The 25,354-nt window shown below is 37.1% G+C and overlaps 1 protein-coding gene across 3 annotated transcripts in view; it reads right to left on the bottom strand.

Moving 5' to 3' along the window:
- Positions 1-25,354, bottom strand: part of LOC150108466 (IQ motif and ubiquitin-like domain-containing protein) — a 227,567-nt gene that overhangs the window by 152,990 nt on the left and 49,223 nt on the right. For all 3 annotated transcript variants that reach the window (XR_016550657.1, XM_090415872.1, XM_090415873.1), the window contains exon 5: positions 2,459-2,669. Coding sequence is in view for 2 of the 3 variants with exons in the window: in XM_090415872.1 (XP_090271998.1) it covers positions 2,459-2,669 (211 nt within the window). In the remaining variant the exon portion in view is untranslated. The remainder of the gene's footprint in view (positions 1-2,458; positions 2,670-25,354) is intronic.

Below are 25,354 nucleotides of genomic sequence, written 5' to 3' on the forward strand. Positions count from 1 at the left end.
AGTTAGCTGACATTTGTGTATCTGCTTTCCAACTAATAGGCTGCAGCTTAGGCGGGAGATGAATTTCACTATCCATTGTGAGCATGCTCTACTTACTGGAGGTCTAAAGTGGCCTGAAAAAATTTCAACTTTGATTTTTAGAACAGGATTTCTATATTATATAAAAATAAATAAAAAATACAAAAAAGTTATATAAAATTAATAAAAAAAATAAGCCTATTCAGGATACTAATGTACTATAGGTTTACAAGCTTTAGTTAGTGGAAGTAACATTACATCGTATGGACACACACACACACACACACAACACAGTGCTTTCTGTAAAGAAAATGAACCACACTTTTCAGCAGATAGTCAATTTTCCACCGTGTAGCACTCAGGATTGTGTTGGTCAGATTTTGTGCTCTCTAATTTGAATGCTATTTAAAGTGATTTTTACCTGATTTTATATCACAAATGACAGTGCAGCAATAAATATCAAGCAATTGAAGAATGTGAGACCAATTGTAAGTACTGTGAACTTTTAAACAAAGATTTCTTCTACTTTAATAACAGCCAAGACATGCACCTATGCACTATATATAGATATTCCTGCAGCACAAAGCAAAGATGGCGGCAACATTGCAAGCATTGACAGAGTGCTGCTTTGAATCTCACCAACTCCAACAGACCAGCTGAAGTTCAGAAGTGCTGTAGCTGCAAGCTGGAGATTATGGACAAGAAAAAGAACCTTCAGTGTAATTTTTTTGCTGGTCACTGCAAACTAATTGCGCAAAGATTGACAAATTAACAATAAAACTGATCAACCTCAGCCAGCCATTCTTTATTCCCCTGTGCCTCCCCTCTGTTAAACACTTTCTAAATCTTCAAAAGCACATGCATCTTATTATGCGTGATAATATTTTGTGTAAAACCAATATACCAAAAAATCTAGAAGCAATTCACAACCAATGTCTCAAGATCAACGTGCTTACCGGTGAAAATGCCAGCGGGCTTTACAACCTCATTGCCATGTCAGTCGAAGAACTAGAGAGACATGGTATAAAAAAATACAATACCATTATAATGAACTTTCATTCCAAAACAGACGTGACACTAAATGACTGCAAGCTTGCTGATGGATGCAAATTCGATCCTGGGAAATTGTCAGGTATCACTGCTTTGGGCCCATGAGCACAGAGTGATGGAACAAATTTCCTGTGGCAAAGTGATTTGTGATATGCAAGTGAACAGATCAGCATTTATAACTGCTGTGAATAACATACCAGAAGGTACCATTGCTATGTCATGTATACAAGCCTGGCCAGATCTCAGTTATGAGCAGCAGGAACAAGGCAGAAAATTAAGGCAATAACTGGAAGAAAAATGACAAAATGGGGATGAAACATGGACCATTAATTATAAAAAAAAAAAGTAATAATATGAAAAGCCAGTCAGTGTTGAACCTTTGAACTCTATCTGAGCTCAAAGATTTGAATGGAGGTCAATATATGTAGCCTCCATTCAAACCTCAGTGATGTCCATTGCCATCTCCAGTCTGCAAAACCCAACTTACTATTTTCTGACAGAATCTCAAATTTCTACTCCCCTGCATGAAATCATCTAGATCATGTCTTTCAGACAATACCAGACATCCAAGTTTGTAATTTATTCCTTCATGGAAAGTGCTTCTTTCAAACCTAATTTGCTTAGCACAGCCTTTTGCCTTTTACCCTGTTGAGTGCTACAACATCATCCCTTTGTGCACAATTTGAAAATTTGAATGTGTACCCGCTTTCTACTCAAAATTGTCAGTTATACAAATTGCCACAAGCTGATTTGTCTGAATTTGCAGCTGTAATCTTCAGAAATAGCGTTCGTCCTTAGGTTTTGGACACCAATGAAAGTACTGACTTTAGATACAGACAAACATAATGGTACAATGATGAAATGTGGCATGTGGCAATTTGTCAGATGCATATGGAAAGTGCAAAATTACTATTGTATATACGTCATTCTTAGCCAACACATTTGGCACTTTTCTTAAAATGCAAGTAGATTATTAAAACAAGACTTACTTTTTACAATGCTGACAACCAAACAGAATCCTATGCCTATAATCCCAAACCAAATTATGCCAGGAATGAAATTTTTATATAACAATAACTGTATTACAAATCAAAAGTCTGTTGAAACTCCAGTTAGTTTCTCAGATTAAAAACTTTTGATGATCTATTCTATATATAGAGAATATATGTAATATTAATTATGATTATAATATATGCATGAAATGCAAAGAAAAGAAAATGTTAATGAAAATTAAAACAAACAATAACAACAAAGAAATAGATTTTAAGTTATAGTAATTTTTTATACTAATTTAATGAGCAAAGAAACAAAATGGATTTTAAAAAACATCGAAGATTTTCTGAAGTTATCATAGTTGTAAATTTATAAACATGTATATTAATAAAATTACTTTTTAAATCACTGAACAGCAACATAAAATCAGATCTATTCCTTGGATGAACTCTTGATTCATACTGCTGACGCAACCAATTCTCTTCCTCCTCTAATCTTAGGCGTTCCTGTTCTTCTTCCCACAAAACTCGCTGCTTATATTCTGCCTTTAGGGCTTTTAATACCTTCACTGCTAACCATCTTCTCCAATATTTCTGAATAGTAATAACCTATATAAAATAATTAATCAGAAAATATTAAAATAAAACACTGTCCTATAGTTCAAAGTTGAACCATGTAAAAAAAGACAAAAACATACCTGTAGCAATTTCGAAATATTATAGGGAACTTTAACAACATTAGTGCAGTAATAGTGGCAAAGGTCAGTGCTAACTGATATTTTGAAGTCTGTCCAGAGTGATCAGATTAGGTCTAGTTGACTATATTACTGTTTTATAGTGAACTAACAAAACAACAACCGTGTTTGAAAATTAAAAAAGAAGTGAACAAGTGCTTATGAAAATAAATATACAGCATGAGGCATCTTATATTACACTACTTAAAAGATGGCAAACTCTGACTAGAAACACCTTATATTCAATTTTTATATATGCCTTTGATTAAGGTTCACTGGCCTACTGTGAATCATTGTTTTCTGTCAGAAATCAAGCAAAAATCTTATGAGGAAATCCTCTTCTGAATATCATGGAACCTCGTACTTTTAGCTGGTGTATTAAAGCATGAATATTATTATAAGACTTCTTCATGTTGGCATCAAGTAACAATGATAAGAATTGTTAACTATATTAATTAACTATTAAAAGAAATGTTTTACTATCTGGATGTATTTATTATCCTTTCTTTTAATAGTTTTTTAATGCAAAAAGAAGTGTTAAGTTCTTCCATCGCTTATGGGAGATGAAAATTTCAGATCTGGGATTCCATACTAGTGAAAGTAAGAAGTAAGTTTTTGTCTGCTTGATCTCTGATGAGGAGCAAAGTTTAAAGCAATTTTTACACAAGTAAAACTGTAAATCAGAAGTTAATAAATGGCAAATACTGCATGTTTTTGCAGTATTTGCCATTCTCTCAAAATGAGTCATTTTGAGAGAATGCTGCTGAAAGAGAGAGTAATGAGCACAGAGAATGAATCTGCACAGGTAAGAAGTGATGTGGAAGAGTGAAAGAGAGATTGAAGTGGGGCTCATGAATGGAGAAGTGGGAGTGGGTAGCATGAGTGTAGAGAATAAGAGAACAAGTATGCAAGACAGACAGGAAATGAGGTTGGGGTAACTCATAGTGGACAGGGAATACAGCATAAAAAAGGTTGATGCTTTGAAACTGGAAGTGAAAGTGCAAGTTGGCAAGAAAGCAAGTTGGGTTGAATATAGGAACATAGGTTCTGGAATAAGTAATGAGAGAAAGAAGAATATCTTGAGGAAGGCATGGAAAAGTGACTAATAAGTAGTATTAATGAAACTTGTTATAGATCCAGAAATGAACTGTTGTGTTTGCATATGAATGATAGAAGTATCAGACACAAGGGGAACAAAACTGTTGCATTGACTGACTTTGTTCACCCAAAAATTGTTGGAATAAGTTAGACATGTTTGGGTGAAGATGAATCCTTACAGAAACAGAGATCATACGTTTTTGATATGTTTCAGGAAGAGAGAAAATTTAAAAAGGGATGCGAAGTGCTGTTGATAACAAAAAAAAAAAAAAAGGAGTTAAACCCATGCAAGGAGAAAATGGTGGTGTTTCTAGTTTGTTTCCACACTAACAAATTTGATGTTGCTGTAGGCCTAGCAAAATGGAGGGTACTGACCATGAAATGTATAAGCAATTAGTCAAGAAAATATGGAAAGGGTGATTTCAATTATGGTAATATAAACAGAGATGATAAGATAGTAACTGGAAGTAAAGAAAATGAATTTCTATAGCTTTTGAGGGACAACTACCTCAGGCAGTATGTAACATAGGCTATGAGAAGTATTGTTGTGTCCCTATCTACGATTATTAAACTTTCCTTTATCCTTCCAAGTGAATCTCTTCTAATTTTATCTTTATTCAAAACTTAACTATGCATGAGATAATACAAAATTCAAATATTTAAGCCTTTTCTCCCCTTAGTGTCCCTAATATTTATATTATACTGCGCCTTTCAGGACATTTAGTTTAAGATGTACAATTCGAAAACAAGGAGCAATTACAAAAATATGTCTGAATGTGAAACTATTAAGCAGTCGTGACCCTTTATCTCGTAACTTAACACATTAATTTCCTGCGTGATTAGGTTAGTACGTTTTTCAAGTGGTGCATTAGGCAGCAATTTCAGACAACTGTATTATTAGTGAACAAAAGTTTATTTAAAATCTCAAACATGGTACAATTCAATTTCTATTATATAAAACACAATTCAATACTAAGAATAAAAATTACAAAATTACACAAGCAAAATACAAGTATTAGGGCAAAATTCTATATGAGAATTTGCGATCATGCCATCATAACAAACTTTATACATATAAATATACACATACAATCCTGGAACAAATTAACACTTTACTTAACATTATATAGTCAGAATGCTCTATATTGCTATAATACCATGGACATTAATGTTTATTTTCAGTTTGCCTTATCTAACTTACAAAACAAAACAATATAGGTTAAACTATCCTTTCGCTATACCCATACATACATTTGACTTTTAAGACACTCTCATTGAGATACTATGCGCATACATAAATCTCTAGCACATGAATGCTTATCAAATAATATAAACTCTCATTCTACTCTGATTTGTACTAAAGTCCTAGTATATCTTCGACTGTCCAGTAATTAACAATGATTGCAACTATATGCGATTTCAATTGATACAAGATTTTACAGTACCTTTCTAGGATGAACCCTGGTTTTCATGATCTAGACCTTTCGTGCTTGAATTAAGGACACACACACAGATACAGGATCTTCTATTCTATCACTATGAAACTCATCACGTGGGCACGGACTTCTGTATGGATTTTCTTTCCCTCGATACGAGTACTGGATGGTGAGATACATAGACAATTTCTTCCTTCTTGTAACTATACGGCATTCCTCGTCTCTTGCAATAGGAATACGGGATCGAATTCCCACACACTTTGTTTCCTTGTTGCATCAGACGGAGATAACTCCTATGCTGTCACTTAGGAAAACCTGTGTTACCTATACAAAAATTTCGTGAAGAAACTCTGAGGAAAAAAAAAAGCCTTGTGTGTGTGTGGGGGGGGGATGTTCCTAACCCTTTTATCTGCATGGCCCCTATCGGCACCTTCAATTTCTTCTCCCCCCCTTACTGGAGTCGATCTTATTCACCAATTAAAATCTCGTTTTTTCTGCCCAAAACATGCTACGGTCCCTTGCATGCGACTTTCATGTGACGACGTCTCACTTCGGGAGTTGAACTTGAGCGATCGTCATTTGTTTTAAGCTAGCTTCTATGCTAAATTAATCCCCTTTTTAGAATTTACTTGAATATTTTAATCTCCTTTTTTCAAGTATTAAACTAGCCTCTCACATACAAATTCTAATCTCTAATCTTTTTTGTCTTACTTAACCTATTTTTTCCATATCCTTTTTTTTTGTAATAGGAACCCATTTTTTATTATTAAACAAATAATTTCTGCTATAATTAATTTTCTTGGATGCAAGCATATTTTTTATCTTTAAATATCTTGTATTAGCTACTTACGTAGGATTTTATAATTTTATTTTCTTGTTACACCATGATAACTGAAATTTTTACATTCTTGGTTATCAGGGTGTAATAGTACGAGTGTCTTGAATTTGATCATCTCATCAGAGGATGTCATTATAAACCAGGTGTCAAATTTCCTTCTGGTTGTCGAGAGGGGGACCATGAGGTGATTATCTGGGTGTTAAATTAAAGATACCAAGAAATTATTTTCTTGGTTTAACCCTTTATCCAAGTGTAAGCAAATAAAGTTTGTGTCAGAAGTATTTTCAGGACTGGGAAACTCGTATATAGAAGCTAATGCCTTCACATCACTTGCCTTAATATCCCATAATGCAAAGCACATATCCTTATGGAGATGCATAATGCTATGCATTATGGGAAGGGTCACTATCCAGACCAGTTTCAATCTTCATTGAGGTCTCATCAGTGGGAGCCAGACCCAGTGGTGATACCAAGGTTGAAGTAATGCAGAAGTCATATTTTCATATATGAGTAGCCAGAAGGTGTCACACCTTATTATTAAAATAATTTGGATCACAGATAGTTGTTGGAAGTTTTTCCACTTAGTTATACCCTTCCAAGTATGCATAGCATTATACATGTTCACATGGATATGTGCTTTGCATTATGGGATACTAAGGTAAGCGATGTGAAATCATTAGATTTTATATATAAGTTGCCCAGTCCTGGAAATACTTCAGGTGCAAACTTTGTTTGCTTATTATTATTATTCAGGCCTCCATGGAGTCAAAAGACTCATCGTGCGAGGTCCTTCCTAACAAAGTCTATCATATCACTCCTTAAACTCATTGACCGTTCTCGCTCCCACCACTGCATCAGGCAATGCATCCCATGGTTCAACCACCCTCCACACAAAGAAACCACTTCTTACCCTCTTGCTCACAGTTTCCTTTCGTAACTTCCAGGGATGGCCTCTTGTCATCACTCCTTCCCGCTGTTCAACCAAGCGAAAAGAGCTCCCCAGTGTCAACCCTGTAACCACCTCTCAACAGTTTAAAAGTCTCAATCTATCACCTCTCCTTCTTCTATCCACCAAACTCTGCAGTCCACATTCCCTCAGCCGATCCTCAAAACTATGCTTGTACAGTCCTGAAACCATCTTTGTCATCTGTCTTTGTATCCTTTCCAAAGTTAATTTATCCCCTTCAAATCCTGGGGACCAAATCTGAGAACAATAGTCCAAGTGTGGTCTGATCAGAGACTTATACAACGGAATGATAACCCTCTTATCTCTGCAGGTCAGTATCCATCTCATAATTGCAGCAATTCTCTGTGTTACCTTCACCACCTTTATACTTGGATAAAGGAATAAACTAAGAATATAATTTCTTGGCATCTTTAATTTATAGTATAACCAAGTGAAAAAACTTCCAACATCTCTCTCTCTCTTTCTCTAATCCAGAGTATTTTAGTAATAAAGTGTGACATCTTTTGACTACTGGTATATGGAAATATGAATTCTACTTTACATCAAACATGGTATCACTTTTGAGTCTGGATCCCACTGAAGAGACTTCAATAGTCCATTGCAGAAGAGAAATCTCAGACAGAGAAGGCCAATTGAAGGCAGTTAACACAGATGGGGCTAACCACCTAGGTATCAGTCATCTTTGCACTTTAGTTTCAATTCGTCTTTTAATTGTTCATCTATATGAGATTGGTGAAAAAGGAAAACTGATAGCCTTTGGCTATATGATGATATAAAAGAGCTGAGGCCTTTTCTATCTCTCATGCTATCTATCTGTCTTTTCTTTCTCCTAATACGATCAGGCTCTCTTGCACCCTTATAGTAACTACTCTAGGCCGGCGATGAGCAACCCTTTACTTTTTCACCTCAAATAAATCAGTCTAGGTAGTGACCCAAAGTGCATAGCATTATAGGATATGTGCTTTGCATTATGGGATACCAAGGCAAGTGAAGTGAAGTCACTTGCCTTGGTATCCCAGGGCAAGTGAAGTGAAGTCATTAGCTTCTATATACAAGATACCCAGTCCCGAAAATACTTCAGGCAAAAAATTTGTTTGCTAACACTTGGATAAAGGATTAAATCAAAACTATAATTTCTTGGCATCTTTAATTTATAGTATAACCAAGTGGAATAACTTCTAATGATTATCTGAGTGGTTATCAGCCATGTGAGTTCTGTGAGGAAAGGATATATGTGGAACTACAAAGCTGGTAAAAAGCAGCTGTAGCATGAAACGAGGAGATGGGTGGAAAGCAGATCAATGCTGTTTGGGTGCTATTCAGTAGAAGCAATGTCTAAATGTATCCAAGGGTCAGAGGGATAAATAAGTAGGTGCAAAATGATCATTGATGAGATTAAGCATGCAATACAGAGGAAGAATACATTATGGATGCAAAATAAGACAAGTGGTAATAATCAGTTCCATGAAGAGTACAAAGAACAGACAAGGAGGATGACAAGGTTGTTAAGGGTAGCAAAAGTACAGCATGAGCAGAAATTAGCTCATACAGAAAAAAAATAATGATTATGTCAGTGAGGTTTCCTGTTAAAAGAATTTTAACAGGAAACCTCACTGAGGTTTCCTGTTAATTGGGCTTTTGCATTGATTATTCTTGATCTTATGTCTTCTCTTGTTCTGCCATCTTCTGTTATTAGGCTTCCTAAATATTTAAAGCTTTTCACTTGTTTTATTTGTTTCCCGCTGATGTCTATATGCTCTATATCGATAGGGATTTTGCCTGTGACAAGGATTTTAGTTTTATCTGTGTTGATTTTCATTTTATATTTTTCAAGGTTAATATTTAGAAATTCTAGCATTGTTTTTAACGTTCTTCTGTTTTCTGCTACAAGGGCTATGTCATCAGCAAATCTCATACACATGACTTGCTCACCATTTATCTTTATGCCACTATTTATTTTATCTTTAGTTTCCTGAATGGCCTTTTCAATATATAAATTAAATAAAACTGGTGAAAGTATACATCCTTGTCTTATTCCACTCCTTATATTTATTATTTTCTCCTTATCATTGATTTTAATCAGTCCATTTTGATTTTTGTAAATTCGATAAATTATTTTCCTATCCCTCAAATCTATGCCAATATTAGTTATACAATTTAGGAGTATTTGCTGGTTTACTTTATCGAACGCCTTCTCTAAATCAAGGAAGCAAATGTCAGTATTTTTACTAAGGACTAATCTTCTCTCTATTATTGTTCTTAAATAGAGTATTGCCTCTCTTGTTCCTTTATTCTTTCTGAATCCAAATTGGTCTTCATCCAATAGACAATCTATTTATGAATAAATTCTATTTTGAATAATTTTTAGCAGAATTTTGCTAACATGTGGGATTAAAGCCATTGTTCTAAACTGGCTACATTTATTTGCATTATTCTTTTTTGGTATTGGTATTATAGTTGATTTCATAAACTCCTTTGGTATTTCTCCTTTATCATAGATTTAGGCTATTAATTGATAGAGTAAAGTTTTTGTCTCATCACCTAGATTTTGTAGTAGTTCTATAGGAATATTGTCTACACCTGGACTTTTTCCCTTACTCATTTCGGATAGTGCTTTATCCAATTCTTCTCACATTATTGGGGGTCCTAGATTATCTTTATTTTGATTTTCTATGCTGATATCAACATCAAGTTCATCACCATTACAGAGATTTTCAAGATAATTCTTCCATTCCGTTAATATATCCTCAGATTCTATGAGTAATTTTCCATTTTCGTCTTTGATGGCATTGTTTTTGTTCTTATTAAATTTGAAAGTCAGTTTGTTAATTTCTTTATAAGCCCTCTCTGTTTTCTTTGTTAAATAATTCATCTATGCTATTACATTGTTCTTCTAGGTATTCTTTTTTGGCTTGTCAACATTTTTTTGTAATTTGATTTTTAAGATATTTTATTTGGCCACATTTTCTTCTTTAACAGCATTTTTATATTTTCTTTTCGCCTGTCATCCAATGTTTTCGTTTTTCTTTTTCTGCATTTTTCAATAATTGATTTGATGAATTTATAATTAACTCTTTAATCATATTCCATTGGTTTTCAATATTATTCTGACTATTTATGTTTTCTGGAATGTCATGATCAGTTGCCTCTTGGTATCTTCTCTTTACTTTTAGGATGCCAATGACTGAAGAAAATGTTATGAGGATACTGCTGCAAATGATGTTGAGATATTAAATGAGCAGTTCATAAAGGTATTTCATCCTCCTGAACATGAGAGAATGAAGAGTTTGAGAACAATGGAGGAGGAGAGACTGACTGTGAGTGAACAAGAGGTATATCTAGAATTGAGTAAACTTGATATTATGAAGACTATGAACCTTGATGATGTATCATCTCATATTTTGAGGAAATGTGCCATGTAGTTGACATCTGCTTTGACATACTTGTTTAATATGAGTTTTACACTGGATCAAGTTCCAAAAGAGTGGAAGGAAGGCAAGATTGCACCACTTTATTCAACAGGTAACAGAACATAAACTTCAAATTATAGGCCAATCTGTGTGCATCAGGCGGTGTAGTTAAAGTGTTGGAGAGATTATAGAGAACCATGGTCCAGAATTAGATTGATAACAGCTGTATTCTCTTTAATAGACAGTACAGATTTGCTAAAGGGAGGTCATGTTTGAGTAATTTACCTACTTATTACAATAAAATGATGGGTGCATTGGACAAGGGAGATGGATACACAGTAGCATGCTTAGATATTGTAAAGCTTTTGACAGATTACCACATAAGTTGATAGTAATCTAGAGCAGATGCGGTTGGATATGTATATCAGATTAGTGCATTGAACAGGAGAAATAAATATTAGCAAGTTGTGTCTGGAGGAGCAATATCCCAGAAGAGGAAAGCTGCTAGTGGTGTGCCTCAAGGGTCTGTTTTAAGGCCACTGCATGTGTTAAATGATACTGGGAAAGATTTGAGTGGAGATATTCAGTTGTTTGCAGATGATGCAAAGTTAGAAAGAACTATGAGGAGTAGATCAGATCTTTTGGCCTTACAAGAAGACTTGAATAGATTGAGCAAATGAGCAAGGGAGTGGGAATACCAGTTCAATATTGTGAAATGCAAGGTTTTAAAATTTGGGAAACAAAGATGGGATATAGAATTTATCTTGGTGGGGATATATTATTGGAGGTGGAGGAAATAAGAGATCTTGGGGTGATGGTAGATAAGGATCTAAAATTTAGAGGACACACTACAGAAATTGTGAGGACAATACAAATTCTGGCAATGGTGCTATGGACACCAACTTGTAGAAGTAAGGAGATTCTGGCTCCATTGTATAAGGCCTCGATTAGGTCATATGTGCACAGATTTGGTCACCTGTTTTTTGAAAGGATGAAAAAGATATTGGAAAGGGTCCAGAGGTGACTGATTAAAGTAGATTCTGGTCACTGGAATGTTGAGTATGAAAACAGGTTAAGAAGATACTATTTAAAGTCTGGTGGATAGGAGAACAGAGGGTGACATGAAACATACTAGTTGGTAAGAAGTTGTTAAAAATCTGAAATATGTTATAAAAAAAAAGGATAATAAAAATCCAATACTAATTTACAGCAAAATAGTATTTGCCTTCGAATTTTTGAAAGTCACTGAGAACTTACAAGATGACAGCCTTCTGCAGAGCTGCTAGGCTAATCATTGAAGTAGTAGTACGATACCAAAGCCACTCATACAGAAGGCTGTCATCTCGTAAGTTCTCAGCTACTTTCAAAATTTCGAAGGCAAACGCTATTTTGCTGTAAAGTAGTCTTGGATTTATATTATCTTTTTTTTTTTTTTTTTTTTATAATATATTCCAGATTTTTGTTGCTGATAAGGGAACCTTCAACAGTGCAATGTTAAAACTCATATTTCGAAAATTCTAAAGCATGCTAAACAATTCTGATGGCTAAAATTTTACTGTAAGTAATTGAAAAAAAAAAAAGAGGTTTATTTACAATAATAAAATGGATTTATTTCTTATTAACTGCATGGTCTTTTTAATTTTATGTGTTGCATAGAGCTGAGTGAATGGAGGAGGAAGTGATCTTGTATATAAAGGATGGCAAAAGCAACTAAAAATTAAATTTGTTTCAAGTTTATTTTTCTTATAGTCAGTTTTTACCTAGAGGTAGCAATGTAAAATAAAACATCAAAATGGAAAGATAAAAGGATAATCTATGCACAGTTAATAAGAGGAACTGTTCTTCTTCGTGTATTTTGTCACATGTAAAGGTCAGCAGTGGTTACTACTGCTACAAGCAGAAAGTCAAGCATTAAATTAAGCAATAAAGATAGGCTACATTTTATTTTTAGTTACTCAAAGAATTTTGAGGAATAGTAAAAGAGAGAGAAGTTGGGTCATCAAGTAAGAGAATAGGTCACTATTATTTTTCAAGAAATTAATATGTATACTCAATATGAATTACAATAACTTTAATTAATGCTTCCTATATTTTGTTAATATTACATTGCCATCATCAGGGATCACAGAACACATGTGCCTGCAGTCGCTATCACTGGGTGGTCTTAGCAGTTAGGTTGAAAATCTGAGGGTGAGTGTTTCTCAAAGTTGGGGCAGTTTCATGCCCAAATATGTTTAGGTTTCAAAAGTTTCTCAGGGCTGAGGTAGATTCCAGGAATAGCCCCTCATATTTGAATTTGTTGTGGCACAATATAGTGACCTTCTTCCAGTATATATCCTATGGTGAGTGGCAAAAGTATGGACAGCAAGTACAGAGTGGCTGTAATGGTGGAAACTTGCTGACTCTCTCACAGGATACACTGGAAGAAAGCCACTATTTCACTGCAGCAAATACCAATACGAGAGATTATTCTTGGAATTCTGCCTCAGCCATGAGAAACTTTCCAAACTTCAACAAATATGGGAAGCACTCACCCTCTGATCTCCAGCCAAGACCAGCTAGTTTAGCTAACCAGGGATCACCATTTAGGACTCTAGGCCAGATATTAGTTGCCTTTCTTCAGCTTCATTTACCCAGTGCTAGTGCATGTGCACCTATCATTGTTCTGTGATCCCTGATAATGGCAATATAATGTTGACAAAATATAGGAAGTATTAATTGAAGTTATTATAATTAATACAGAGTGCATGTTGTAATTTCCTGAAAAATAATAGTGATGAATAGCCAATGTATTAGCCTTTCCACCATCACACTATTTATTCTTCTAGTCTTGAAGATATTTCAAGTACAAAATACAGTATAAAAATGTAAACTGATGGTGACTGATTACATCATGAGTGTTTGCAACTTTTGAACTGAGTGGAGGAATTATAAATGCAAATTGTGATGAACATGGATTATGGTAGATACATTGGTAATATAAAGGCTGAGTATCTATGAGCAAGGATGCAAGCCAATCAGAGTGGAGCTGTTAATCAGTTTCAATGATCTATGTTGCACAGTACGAGGATGGTCTGAAAAGTTCTCGGCCTAACAATGAAAAAAAGAATTTATAATTTCAAAATAATATTTATTTTTCAACATAATCTCCCTTAAGACTAATACATTTATTCCAGAGATGCTCCAGCACCATTATCCCATCCCTGTAGTGGTTTTCAATACATACATCTTCAAGGCCCACCTTTCCTAATTAAGTTATGGGGACCACCATTTCTATATGCAAGCTCTTTTCCAAAATCACAACCACTGCTCCTGAGATAAGTCATTAGCTGGATGCAACAATCTTTGCACCACCTTTGTGAATCATGATTATTGCATTCTTTTTTCCAGCCCTTTGAAATCTTCTCTGTTCTGAGACTCAAATTATACAACTTCTTTTCAATGGAACAGCTTGTTCAGCTGAATTCTTATATTCCATCAGCCTCCTATCCTTACACCTGAGCCCGAGTTTCTTCAGCAAAGAAATAACAGTGAGCTCAATGTTGCATACACCAGCTTGATAACTCTGAGCAAAGTGGATACTCATTAGTTGAACAATCTCTTCAGCATCTGTAATGTATCATATGCATGTAGTAAAGTTATTCTTTCATATCCATTTGTTTCTTTTACTTGCGGTATTCATTCATCTTCAAGGCCCACCTTTCCTAACTGTAGTGTGTGTGTGTGGGGGGGGGGGGGGCAGCTGCAAGAGGAACTTCCAATGGTCACGATCCTCTGCCACCAAGCTCAAGCATTCTGGTGGGACTCCCAAACGGGTCCACCCAAGGTTTTGGATATAATCTATCCAGCGAGTCCTTGGCCTTCCACATGGCCTCCCGCCCTCTGGCTTGGCAAAGAGGGTCTCCTGGAGGGAGCCTTTCTTGTGGCATTCTGACCAGGTGCCTGTACCAACGTAACTGTGATCTCTCAACACGGAGAAGCAACGGTTGAGTATTGACGGTTCACGAATTGTAGAGCTTCTGATTTTTATTTTTCTACATAATCTCCCTTGACTAATACATTTATTTCAGAGATGCTCCAGCACCATTATCCCATCCCTGTAGTGGTTCTCAATACATACATACATTTCCTAATTCCACCTTTTCTCAGATATGAGAGTCCTGAGAAAGATTAGAGGCGTGAACAGATGGAATCAACGGCAATATCATATTAAAAAACGAGGATATCAGGAAAGAACTTGACATTGTCAGCATCCAGGAATGCGTTAGCAGAGCTAATCTCAGGTGGTATGGTCCCTTGAACAGAATGGGTGAGGAAAGATTAGCAAAACAAGTGTTCTCTGCCAGGTTGGCAGGAAAAAGACCCAGAGGAAGATATAGGTGATTGATATGGTACAAAGTGCCTCAGACGACAGAAATATAAGATCTGATAATGTTGGAGTTTTGACAAGTAACAGACTGATTTGGAGGAAAATTGTAGTTAGTAATGTTATAGAAAGTTAGTAATGATGTAAATTTTTCATGTAGTACTATCATATCCTGTACACCCCTTGAGGGTACATGTCAGGAATTTGATGATGACCTTTCCTAATTGGATTGTGGGGATAACAGTGCAAGAGGAACTTCCAATGGTCATGATCCTCTGCCACCAAGCTCAGGTGTTCTGGTGGGACTCCCAAACGTGTCCACCCAAGGATTTGGATATAATCTATCCAGCGAGTCCTTGGCCTTCCACATGGTTTCCTGCCCTCTGGTTTGGCAAAGAGAGCCTGCTGGAGGAGCCTTTCTTGTGGCATTCTGACCAGGTGCCTGTACTAACGTAACTGTGATCTCTCAACACGGAGAAGCAACGGTTGAATATTGAGGGTTTCCCCGAATTACAGAGCTCTGTCGAGTCTTGTCAGCCCTGCAACCCCTCGAAGGAACCTCATTTCAACTGATTGGATTCGTGTCCGCATTCTTTCAGTCATTACCCAACTCTCATGACCATAGGTGAGGATGGGGACATAGATTGTATTGAATACAGCTAGCTTTGCCTTCTGGTTTAACTCTCGCTTCAATACTACCAAACGGCCAAACTCCAGCAATATTGTGCTTGCTGAGCCAATCCGAGTATCTAGCTCTAAGTCCCATTCTGCATCACTCGTGAATATGGATCCAAGGTATTTAAACTTCTCCACCTGCTTCAGTGGGACTCTACTCACATGTAGAGTCACTAGATGCACTAGGATGGTTGTCTTGAGACAACAAATGTTTCAGTTTTAGCCACACTGATCTTCATTCTGGCTTCTGCACAAACAGCTAGGGTCCAGGGTCCACTGGAGGTCACCCATGGAAGAGCTAAGCAGAACTAGGTCATCTGCAAAAAGCAGACTCCGATATGCTACATCTTCCAATTCTGACACTCACTGTCTCGGCTGTGCCTATCAATCCAGTCCATAAATATTATGAAAAGGAGGGGTGACAGAACACACCCTTGGAGGAGGCCAACAAAGACTGTGAAAGGTTCAGACTTTGTGTTGTTTACCCTGACCCAAAACTCTGGGCATTCATACAGGGACTTGATGGCAGCTAATAGTTGGCCATCCACTCCATACTCCTTGCCAAAGCTTATCCTGAGGAACCCGATGATATGCCTTCTCCAAGTCCACAAAACATGTGTAGACATTCTTGGCATATTCCCAAGATTTCTCAGGCTTGCTTTAAAGTGAAGATTTGGTCACTTGTGCTTCTACCAGGACAAAAGCCATATTGTTCTTCCTGGAACTTTGACTCAACTATGCTCCTGCACCTTCTTTCCAAGCACCTAGTATATACCTTCCCAGGCAGGCTGAGCAGAGAGATGCCATGATAGTTGCTGCAGTCTTTCTGGTCTCCCTTCTTGAAGACTGGTATTATTATGCCTGTCTGCCATCTTTGGTGTTCGTCCAGGTATCCATGCAGCCTGACACACTCGAGTCGGTCAAAGAATGCCGTCTCGATTTAAAGCTTTTAGCATTTCAGGTCGAATTTCATCATCACCAACAGCCTTGCCCGATTTTAGAGATTTTATTGCTAAATGGACCTCTTCTGCAGTGAGACTAGTCATAGCCCGATCTGCACCTTTTGGATGTCCACAACTGCTGGGCCACCTGGGTTAAGAAGGCTCAAAGTATTTCCTCCATCTGTGGAGGATATCCTTCTCAGTTGTTAAAAGTGCACCATGAGAGGCCTTAATTGCCTGTGCACAATTTCCTCCCTCGAAGGTGGCAGACGGTCTGCCAGAATACTTTGTTTGCATTTGCATAGGATGAGTCTAATCTTTCTCCAAAGGATTCCCAAGCCTTCTGCTTTGCTGCCTTTACTGCCTCAGGAGCAGCTTCTACCTTAGCGTACCAGAAATGCATCTCAGGTGACCTGACCCAAAGTCATGCTAGGTAGGCCTTCATTTTTGCCCGGACAGCTTTTTGACCCTCTTGGTTCCACCAAGGTGTCCTTTTCTCACTATCCATTACCACACTATGCCAAGCCGCTTTCTGCCATAGCATGAGAGTGCAGAGGCAGTGACAGCAATTCTGAACAGCTCCCACTCCTCCTCCTCAACATCTGCAGTATGCTTGAGAATCTTTTTGAACCTGGAGGAAATGTCATCTGCAAAATTCTTCCTCACAGCCTCATTTTCCAATGCCTCCCATTTCACGCGATATAGCTGCTTAGGCCTACCAGTGTTGATGGTAGCATCTGGTTTCTGAAGCCGTAGAGTACAGACAACAAGGTGGTGGTGGTCAGTTGACAGTTCTGTCCCTCTCCTCACACGAATGTCCAGCACTGAGGAAAATAGGTCTGCTGAGACTATAAAGAAGTCAGTCAGAGACCTTTGTCCAAGTGTATCCCTGTACCAGGTATACTTATGGACTTCTCTGGAAGAAGGTATTCATTATGGACAAGCTGTTAGTACAGCAGAAGTCCAATAATTTCAACCCATTCGCATTAAGGTCAGGGTCTCTGTTCCTCCCAATCACACCTCTCCACATTGTCTGGTCATCTGTTCCAACATGTGCATTGAAGTCTCCCATTAGCAGGACTAATTCCATGTCTGCCACCCTGTCAAAAGCAGCATCCACTTCTAGGAAGGCAGAGTATTCTGACTTCAGATTAGTGCATAGGCTTGCACCACAACCAAGTCGTGGTTTTTCATCTGGAGTCTTAACACACATACCCGTTCCCCCAATGGGATCCACTCAGCAACACAGTCTGACAGCCAGGGGCTTGTGAGTATCCTCACACCTGCCTAAGCAGACATTGTTGGGCTCACACCAGAGTAGTAGAGCTTCCATCCCTCATCTGGGTCGACAGTTCCAGTCTCTCCTCTTGGTCGAAGAAAGCCCAACTAAATCTAGTTAGTAGCACTTGGCTCCCTCGACCAGTTCCTTCTCCTTCCCTGTCAGAGAGAGAGAGATGTTCCAGTTGCCTAAAGCCATAGTCTGGTGCAGTTCTCAGTAAGATCTGCAAAATACCCTTCTACAGCTGCAATCATGATTCAAAGAAAAATGCTGACCAGCGAGGATGAATTTTAGTTTTGGGAAGAGATAGAAGTCAGAGGGAGCCAAATCTGGGGAATAGGGTAGATGTTCAAACAATTCATAGTGAAGATTTGTTAATTTTCCCATTGCCAAAACACTTTGGTGGGCAGGTGCATTGTCCTGATGAAAGATGATTTTTTCTTCTGTAAACCAGGTCTTTTCTCACGAATTTTTTCGTCTAGTCTGGTTAAAAGATTGGAATAATATTTCCCGGTTATTGTTTTACCCGTTTCAAGATAATTAATAAACAAAATGCCTTTAACATCCCAAAAGACGATGCTATGACCTTTCCTGCTGATGAACAACCAGCTTCTGTCCACTGTTTTGACTGCTGTTTGGATTCTGGTGTATAATGATGAATTCAAGTCTCACCCATAGTAATAAATTGATGCACAAAATCAGTTTTATTTTTGTTAAAATGCTCCAAACACTGTTCAGAGATTTTCATGCGAGTGCATTTTTGATCTACTGTGAGCAAGCGTGGCACCCAACTTGCACAAAGCTTTTTCATTTGCAATTCTTCATGCAAAATATATCCTACACATTCTTTTGATATGCCTATAGTCTCAGCAATTTCATGTACTTTGACTTGCTGGTCATTCAATACCATATCGTGCACTTGATCAATGATTTCTGGTGTTGTTACACTTTTGGACATCCTTCACATGGATCATCTTCAAGGCTGGTATGGCCACGTTTAAACTCAGCAGTCCATTTTGTATTGTCAAAAACAAAGGAGAAGAGTGCCCATAAACTTTTATGAACTTTGAATGAATTTCTTTTGTCATTAAACCTTCTTTTACAGAGAATTTTATAACTGCACGATACCAATTTTATCCATTTCAAGGGATACAGACAACACGGTTCAGACAGCTGTATAAAACAAACTACTTCATAGAATGACTTGCAATTTCACATAGATGCTTATGAGAGATGTACAAACTTAGAAAGAAAAAGAAAATCTTGCTGATAGTGTTGCCATCTCTGGTCGAGGCCGAGACCTTTTCAGACCACCCTTGTAACCAGGAATTTCAAAGAACTTCCTTCCTTATATCTTCATTTTTCACATGATCATGTCACTTCAGCACTCAAATTTCATGTCTTCAATCTTTTGTCAAGTACGTTATTTTCTAACCCAACTCTCAGGGTTGGGTTAGAAAATAAGTTAAAACTTGTTTACATACTTATTGTATACTGCTAATTGATGTTTTGGATTTTTCCCCATGTCCATTTATTCAAGTGGTTATATCAAGCCAGCTTTATATTGTTTATGATAAATGATGAGTTGTATCCTGTCAGAGTGGATTTGGAAGATATGGTTTTGAGAGGATTTGTGAGAGGTGGAGGTGACAGGCTAGGATATGAAGTGGGGTTATTGCTATAAGCCAGGGAGCACAGAAAGCGAAGAGCAGGATATTTTTAGGCAGTTAGCTTGCTGAGTATGAAAAGAATGATCATAATGGGAGATTTTAACTACATCAGCATAAATTCAGAAGAGGAAACTGCAAGTAATAGGGGGATGGAATTTCTGGCATTCTTGAGGGGCAAACGTCTTAGGCAATATATAGTAAAGGAACACAAGGTTCAATAGTTTTGGATTTGGTCATCAGAGGACCTGATAACTGAGATGACATTGCTGTACCTGGTTGGAGAGGGTGTCATGTGGCTTTGACTTGGATGAATAGACATGCAACAGTATCAAAGAGAAAGCGATTTATGTGGAATTATAAGACAGGTAATTATAATAATGTTTGAAATTAGCTTGAGAGCAGTTCCATGGATGAAGGAATTAGAAGGGTGGGATATCATCAGTGCATGGGAACTATTTTATTAGCAGCAATGGAAAGTTCTACACCTCAAGTGAAAAAGAAAACAATTTGGTGTAAAGCAGATGAGAAATAATATCAAATGGGAACTGCACACATGAAAAAAAGAGGTTACGAAAGAGATAGAGGGTAGAGAGCAGATGAAGAATATAAGATTCAGGACAGAATAGTATGGTAAGGAAAGCAAAAGTTGAATATGAGAAGAGATTGGCTCTTCCAAGACCCAAGAAAAATCATAAGGAATTTTTTCATTATGTGGCCAGTAGGAAGAGGAATGAATGTGGAAGAATGACATTGTTCAACAAAGATGAAGTAGAATGAATGATGCAAAGAACACAGTGGAGTTGTTTAAGGATCACTTTATTGGGTTGTTTCATCCTGAAGAAATATACTTTAATACTAGAGGGATGGGGAGGGTTAAAGGTTTAGAAGTGCAAAAAGAGAGTGTGTTTCCAATACTGTGTAATCTGGATGCCAATAAAGCAATGGGACTGGATAGGATTTCACTACAGGTTTTGAGGGAATGTGTTAAAGACTGACAGCTCTGTTGACTTTGCTTTTCAATTAGAGTCTGGTTATGCCCAAAGAAGTGTAAGGCAGGTAAGATAGTGCCATTGCATAAGGGTGGCATTGGAAAGGAAGTGTCAAACTATAGACCAATTTGTATTTCTTCAGTAGTTAAGATTTAGGAGAAATTACTGAGAGATGATATACAGCACTGAGCAGGCAAGGGTAATGTTCTGAGAGAATCAGCATGGATCTGTTAAGGGGGGAGCTTGTGTTTTAGTAATCTGATTTCCTTTCATAATAAAGTAACAAGAGCATTTGATAAGGGGAAAGACATATGCTGCAATTTTTTTGGATTTTACAAAAGGTATTTGATAGAGTGCCATATGATAAGCTGATATACAGGTTACAGTACATGAGTTTAGATGTCAGGTTTAGTGAAATTGGGGATTGATTGTCTGATAGATAGAGAGTTGTGTACGAGGAGTAGTATTAAAGATGCAGAAGGCTACAAATGGGGGGTCCCATGGGGACTCAGTACTTGGATCCGTATTGTTCAACCTTTATATCAATGACAAGGGATTGCAAGGGATATGCAGCTGTTTGCAGATGATGTGAAGTTGGTAAGGGTTACAGTAACATTACAGATGTGGCAGCCCTTGAATTTGAATAAGCTGGAGAGATGGGCAAATGAAGGTGTCAGTTTAATTCAACTAAATGTTGAAAATTTTATAATAATGTTTTATAATCAAGTCATAAAGTTTGAGATATAATGATGGAAGGGTGCATATTCTGTTGGCAGAACTGTACTGGAGGAAGTAGGGGAGGCAAGGGACAATTGGAGTGATGTTTGATAGACACGTGAAGTTCAGGGGACATATTGCAAAAAAAAAAGTGGTAGCCTAGAAGACTGCTACAATACTGAGAATAACTAATCAGCTGAGATAGAAGAGTTTTGATTTCACTGTATACAGCTCTGCTCAGCCACACATAGATTGTCATGCTGAGATTTGGTCCCCAGAATTTGAAAGTGGATAAATTAACCTAGGAAAGAGTCAGGACCGTATAATGTTGTTGTTGTTATGTGGACCCCCCCCCCCCCACATGACAACAGGATTAATTCTCTTAACTCTGTTCAGAGTTAAGCTGAACATCTCCAATCCTGATATGTTTAATGACATTTTCATTCATAAAGTGATCTACATAAGAATGGAGATAGTGTGTGTACCATGTCTGACATCTGATATTTTCCATCAACTGTCTTACCCTATCAATTCAGACTGTTGACTTATAGCTTAAGCATAGACTATTATATTGCTCTGAATTGTAGCATTTTAAATAGCTTTTCTACTGGCACCTCGTCATCATGCCTTTTCCAGAGCAATGAAACTGAAATACTGACTTGTTACATTCCCATAACTTCTCAACTATCTATCATAAAGTAAAAATTATCCTGAAATCTTCTTTTTCCTATTTTGTCCAGAACTTAGCTTGTTCCTCATAAATTTCTCTCTTCAACATTTTTCTTAGCCTTTTCTCAATGTTATGTTCTTCTTGATGTAACTAAAGCAACATGTATGCAAATAGAAGAAATGGATGATATTATGATGTTGGTTAGAAGAAAGACTTGAAAGGAGATAAGAGAAAATATGAAAGAGTTGAATGAGGTGAAAAAGATGAGAAAAATGGTCAAGACTGTGATTTATGGCATGACATCCTGTGGATTCAGTACTTTATGTCCAAGTACACATACTTGAAATTGCACTTTTTTCAATGAGGGGAAAAAATCCGTTCCTCAGAAATTTCAGTCAAGCAAATTTAATCCTGATTTTGCTTTAATGCCTTGTAGATTAAAGTTCATTGTAAATTAGAAAATTATAAATCTGAAACTGTACATTTGTGTAGTTGAATGAATTTTGCCAGGAAAAAAAAAAGGATATAGGAAATATGATGAATGTGATAACAGCAGTAAGCAAACAGATAGAAATCAGTTGAGTGTCTTTGGTAAGAAAGGAGAAAGAAAGTAGAACAACAAAACAGCAAATGAAAGATAATTTAGATAATAGAAAGATGTGAAAATAAGTGACGATGTTTTAGAATAATGAAATGTAAGTTAAGGAGAGCTAATCAGATTGAGAAATGAATTAAGGGTAATGCAAAGAATTATAGTGATTAGACTAAGCTGTGAGAAATGGAAAACTGTAAGCATCTGTGGAAGAAACCTAAAAAAAGGTAAGGACTGATATTTGTTGGTTACAATAAATGATTTAAAAGTGACAGTGAATGAATATAGAATCTAGCACTGCTGGAGACAGTGAGGTTGAATAGCATGGAATGTAGAGTTCTGGGCATATTACTAAGTACAATAGCAGAGAGCTGAGAAGGGTGAAGAAGTGTTGTATGCTACACAAAACTTCTTAAATCATATACTTTTTAAATAGGTGATTTTAAGCATAACTATATGTGCTTAATACAAAAAGGACAACATACTGTTCCATCACCTGAAGTTTACTTAAGAACAACTATTTGTTTTGGAGACATCAGCAGCACTGAGTTAAAGTGTTAGATCGACACTCCAGAATATGCACATATGCAAGGATTACATGCCAATCTACCTATTATGTTTGTAGTCAGTTATGGAGAGTAAGTTAATTGTACTTAACATTTTTAATTCGTTTTTTTAATTGTTGGTTGGGGGGAAACTTCTTCGGGGGGAAATGGAGGTATCCATGCCATCTGAAGATGGTCCATCTATTAGAGGTCTTGAGGCATGTCTTTGACCCTCTGCAGTGCATGTCCTCAGGAGTAAGTACATAATGATTGGTCTCCTTCATTTGCTCAAAGGAGATGGCAAGCAAGTAATATTCAGGGATGTTGTAACTGTGAGAAGGTGTGATCATAATACACATTTGGTCATACACATGTGATCATAATACACACTTTAATTAATATCTGTTAAATGCGTTGTTAATTCCTTAAGCTAATTACCAGTTACATTTGGATCTTTGTTGATACTTTTTTTATAGTTTCTTTCTCAGCACAAAAGGGTTAATCAGATTTTGCTGTCATTTTTGTGATATATATATACTGCTTCTTTGCCCCCTGATAAGTGACGCACTGCTCTATTTTTGTTATTTGGATCTTCTTCTCATCCTTCCACCTTTGGCATATTCAGAAGTAAGTTGAATGGTCTTCCTCGCAATTAGAGCATTTTGAAGTTTTGCTCTTACAATCTTTGCTGCCCCATCTGGCAGAGCCACAACAGGCAGTTTGAGAATGTTCATACTTCTGACATTTAGAGTAGAACAAAGAGTTTGGGATGTAGAGCCTTACTGGGCAGTAGAGATAGCCTGCTCTGACAGATGTTAGTGTCTGATGTTCCTCGTTGAGATAACCATGCCTACAGTATATGAGTATTCTCCTCATGTAGTCACATCTTGATCCTTCATTTCAGAGCAGATCTCTTCATCTGGTATGTTGAGGAGATCCCACTCTCATGTTGTGCTCTACAAAAGTTAAGTTGTGTGTGTGTATGTGGGAAAACCATGATTGGTATTTCTCCAAAAGATGTTGCAAGAAGTAACTTCACTAATTGTCTTGGTTGATGCTTCAATAAGTGTATCTTCTGAACAGAGCTTCTTTATGGATGATTCTGCCAAAACCTTCTGAATGAAGAAGGGTGACATTTTCCCAAGAGGACATTTCCCTGTTGAATGTATTATCAAAAAAAATTGGTGTACTGACTGCAGCTTTTAATGTTTTCTGCTTCTTATTCTAATTTTATGTTGGTGTTTCTATGGTTTCATGACATGGTTGGGGTTTTTTGAGGACTCCCTAATTATCAAGAGGATGAAGAAGTGTTTATTCTCAAGAGGAGTTGGATGGAGTTTATTCTCAAGTCAAGAGGAGTTTATTCTCAAGAGGAGCAAAAGAGCTCCCCATCCACCATGGAGCAACAAATGGATGCCTGCTCTCTGGCAAGCAATGACTGTGCTTGGGAGTGGAATACCAGAGCTATCCCAGATACCATATGAGCCTGACAGCAAGCTTTGAGCCCTGTCACCAGACTATGTAGAAGGAAATTCAGTACAAAATGCTTGATTCTTGCAGGCAAGCCCACTAGCAGATTGATTATGGCCAAGCCATCATGAACCATCTGTCTTGCTGAAGCAGAGCCAAAATAGTGTGAGACTACCAGGAAACCCTCCCCCTTTCTGGATGGAGATGGGAATGCTAAACACAGAGGCAAGGCATTGGATCCCACTGATGGTGATCTGGGCCTGATCAACATCAGTAGACAAGATAGACAAGACAAGCCCAATGGCCAAAACTACCCAATAAAGCCTCATTTGCTTAGTGCCTGCATATACATATCACTGTTTTGTGATCCCTGAAGATGAGAATGCAACATTCTTGAAATATAGGTAGTTATTAACTACCTATACCAGTGGTTCCCAAACTTTTCGGGCCACTGCCTCCTCGACTCCATAAACTCATCATCATTGCACCCCCCCCTTCCTTACCTGACCCCACCCTACATTCAGAAAAGCGATTCGCACAACCCATAAGGAATGGTAATAACATTTTTAAAACAAATTATTAATTTACAATTTAAATTTATTTTAAATCCAAAAAACATTTAACTGTAATAGCAACTTCACATTAAAATCTAATAAAACATTGTATTATAATGCTATTCAATAGCAGCTATTGACTTGAATGTCCAGAAAATCCTTAATGTGATGGATGGATGGTCTTCATGGAGTGATATCAGTTTTCCTATGTCTGGTTTAATATCACTTAGCAGGAGTCTTAAATCTCCATGTTGAGTTATCTGGAGTCTATTTCTTTGTTTCGAAAGAAGTTGCATGACAACACGAAAACCACATTCCACCAAATATGATGGCAGAAATGCAA

The sequence above is a fragment of the Typopeltis vanoorti genome, chromosome 3 (assembly GCF_054136105.1).
Source record: "Typopeltis vanoorti isolate ZY-2024b chromosome 3, IOZ_Tvanoo_1.0, whole genome shotgun sequence".
In the NCBI taxonomy this organism is placed as follows: Eukaryota; Metazoa; Arthropoda; class Arachnida; order Uropygi; family Thelyphonidae; genus Typopeltis; species Typopeltis vanoorti.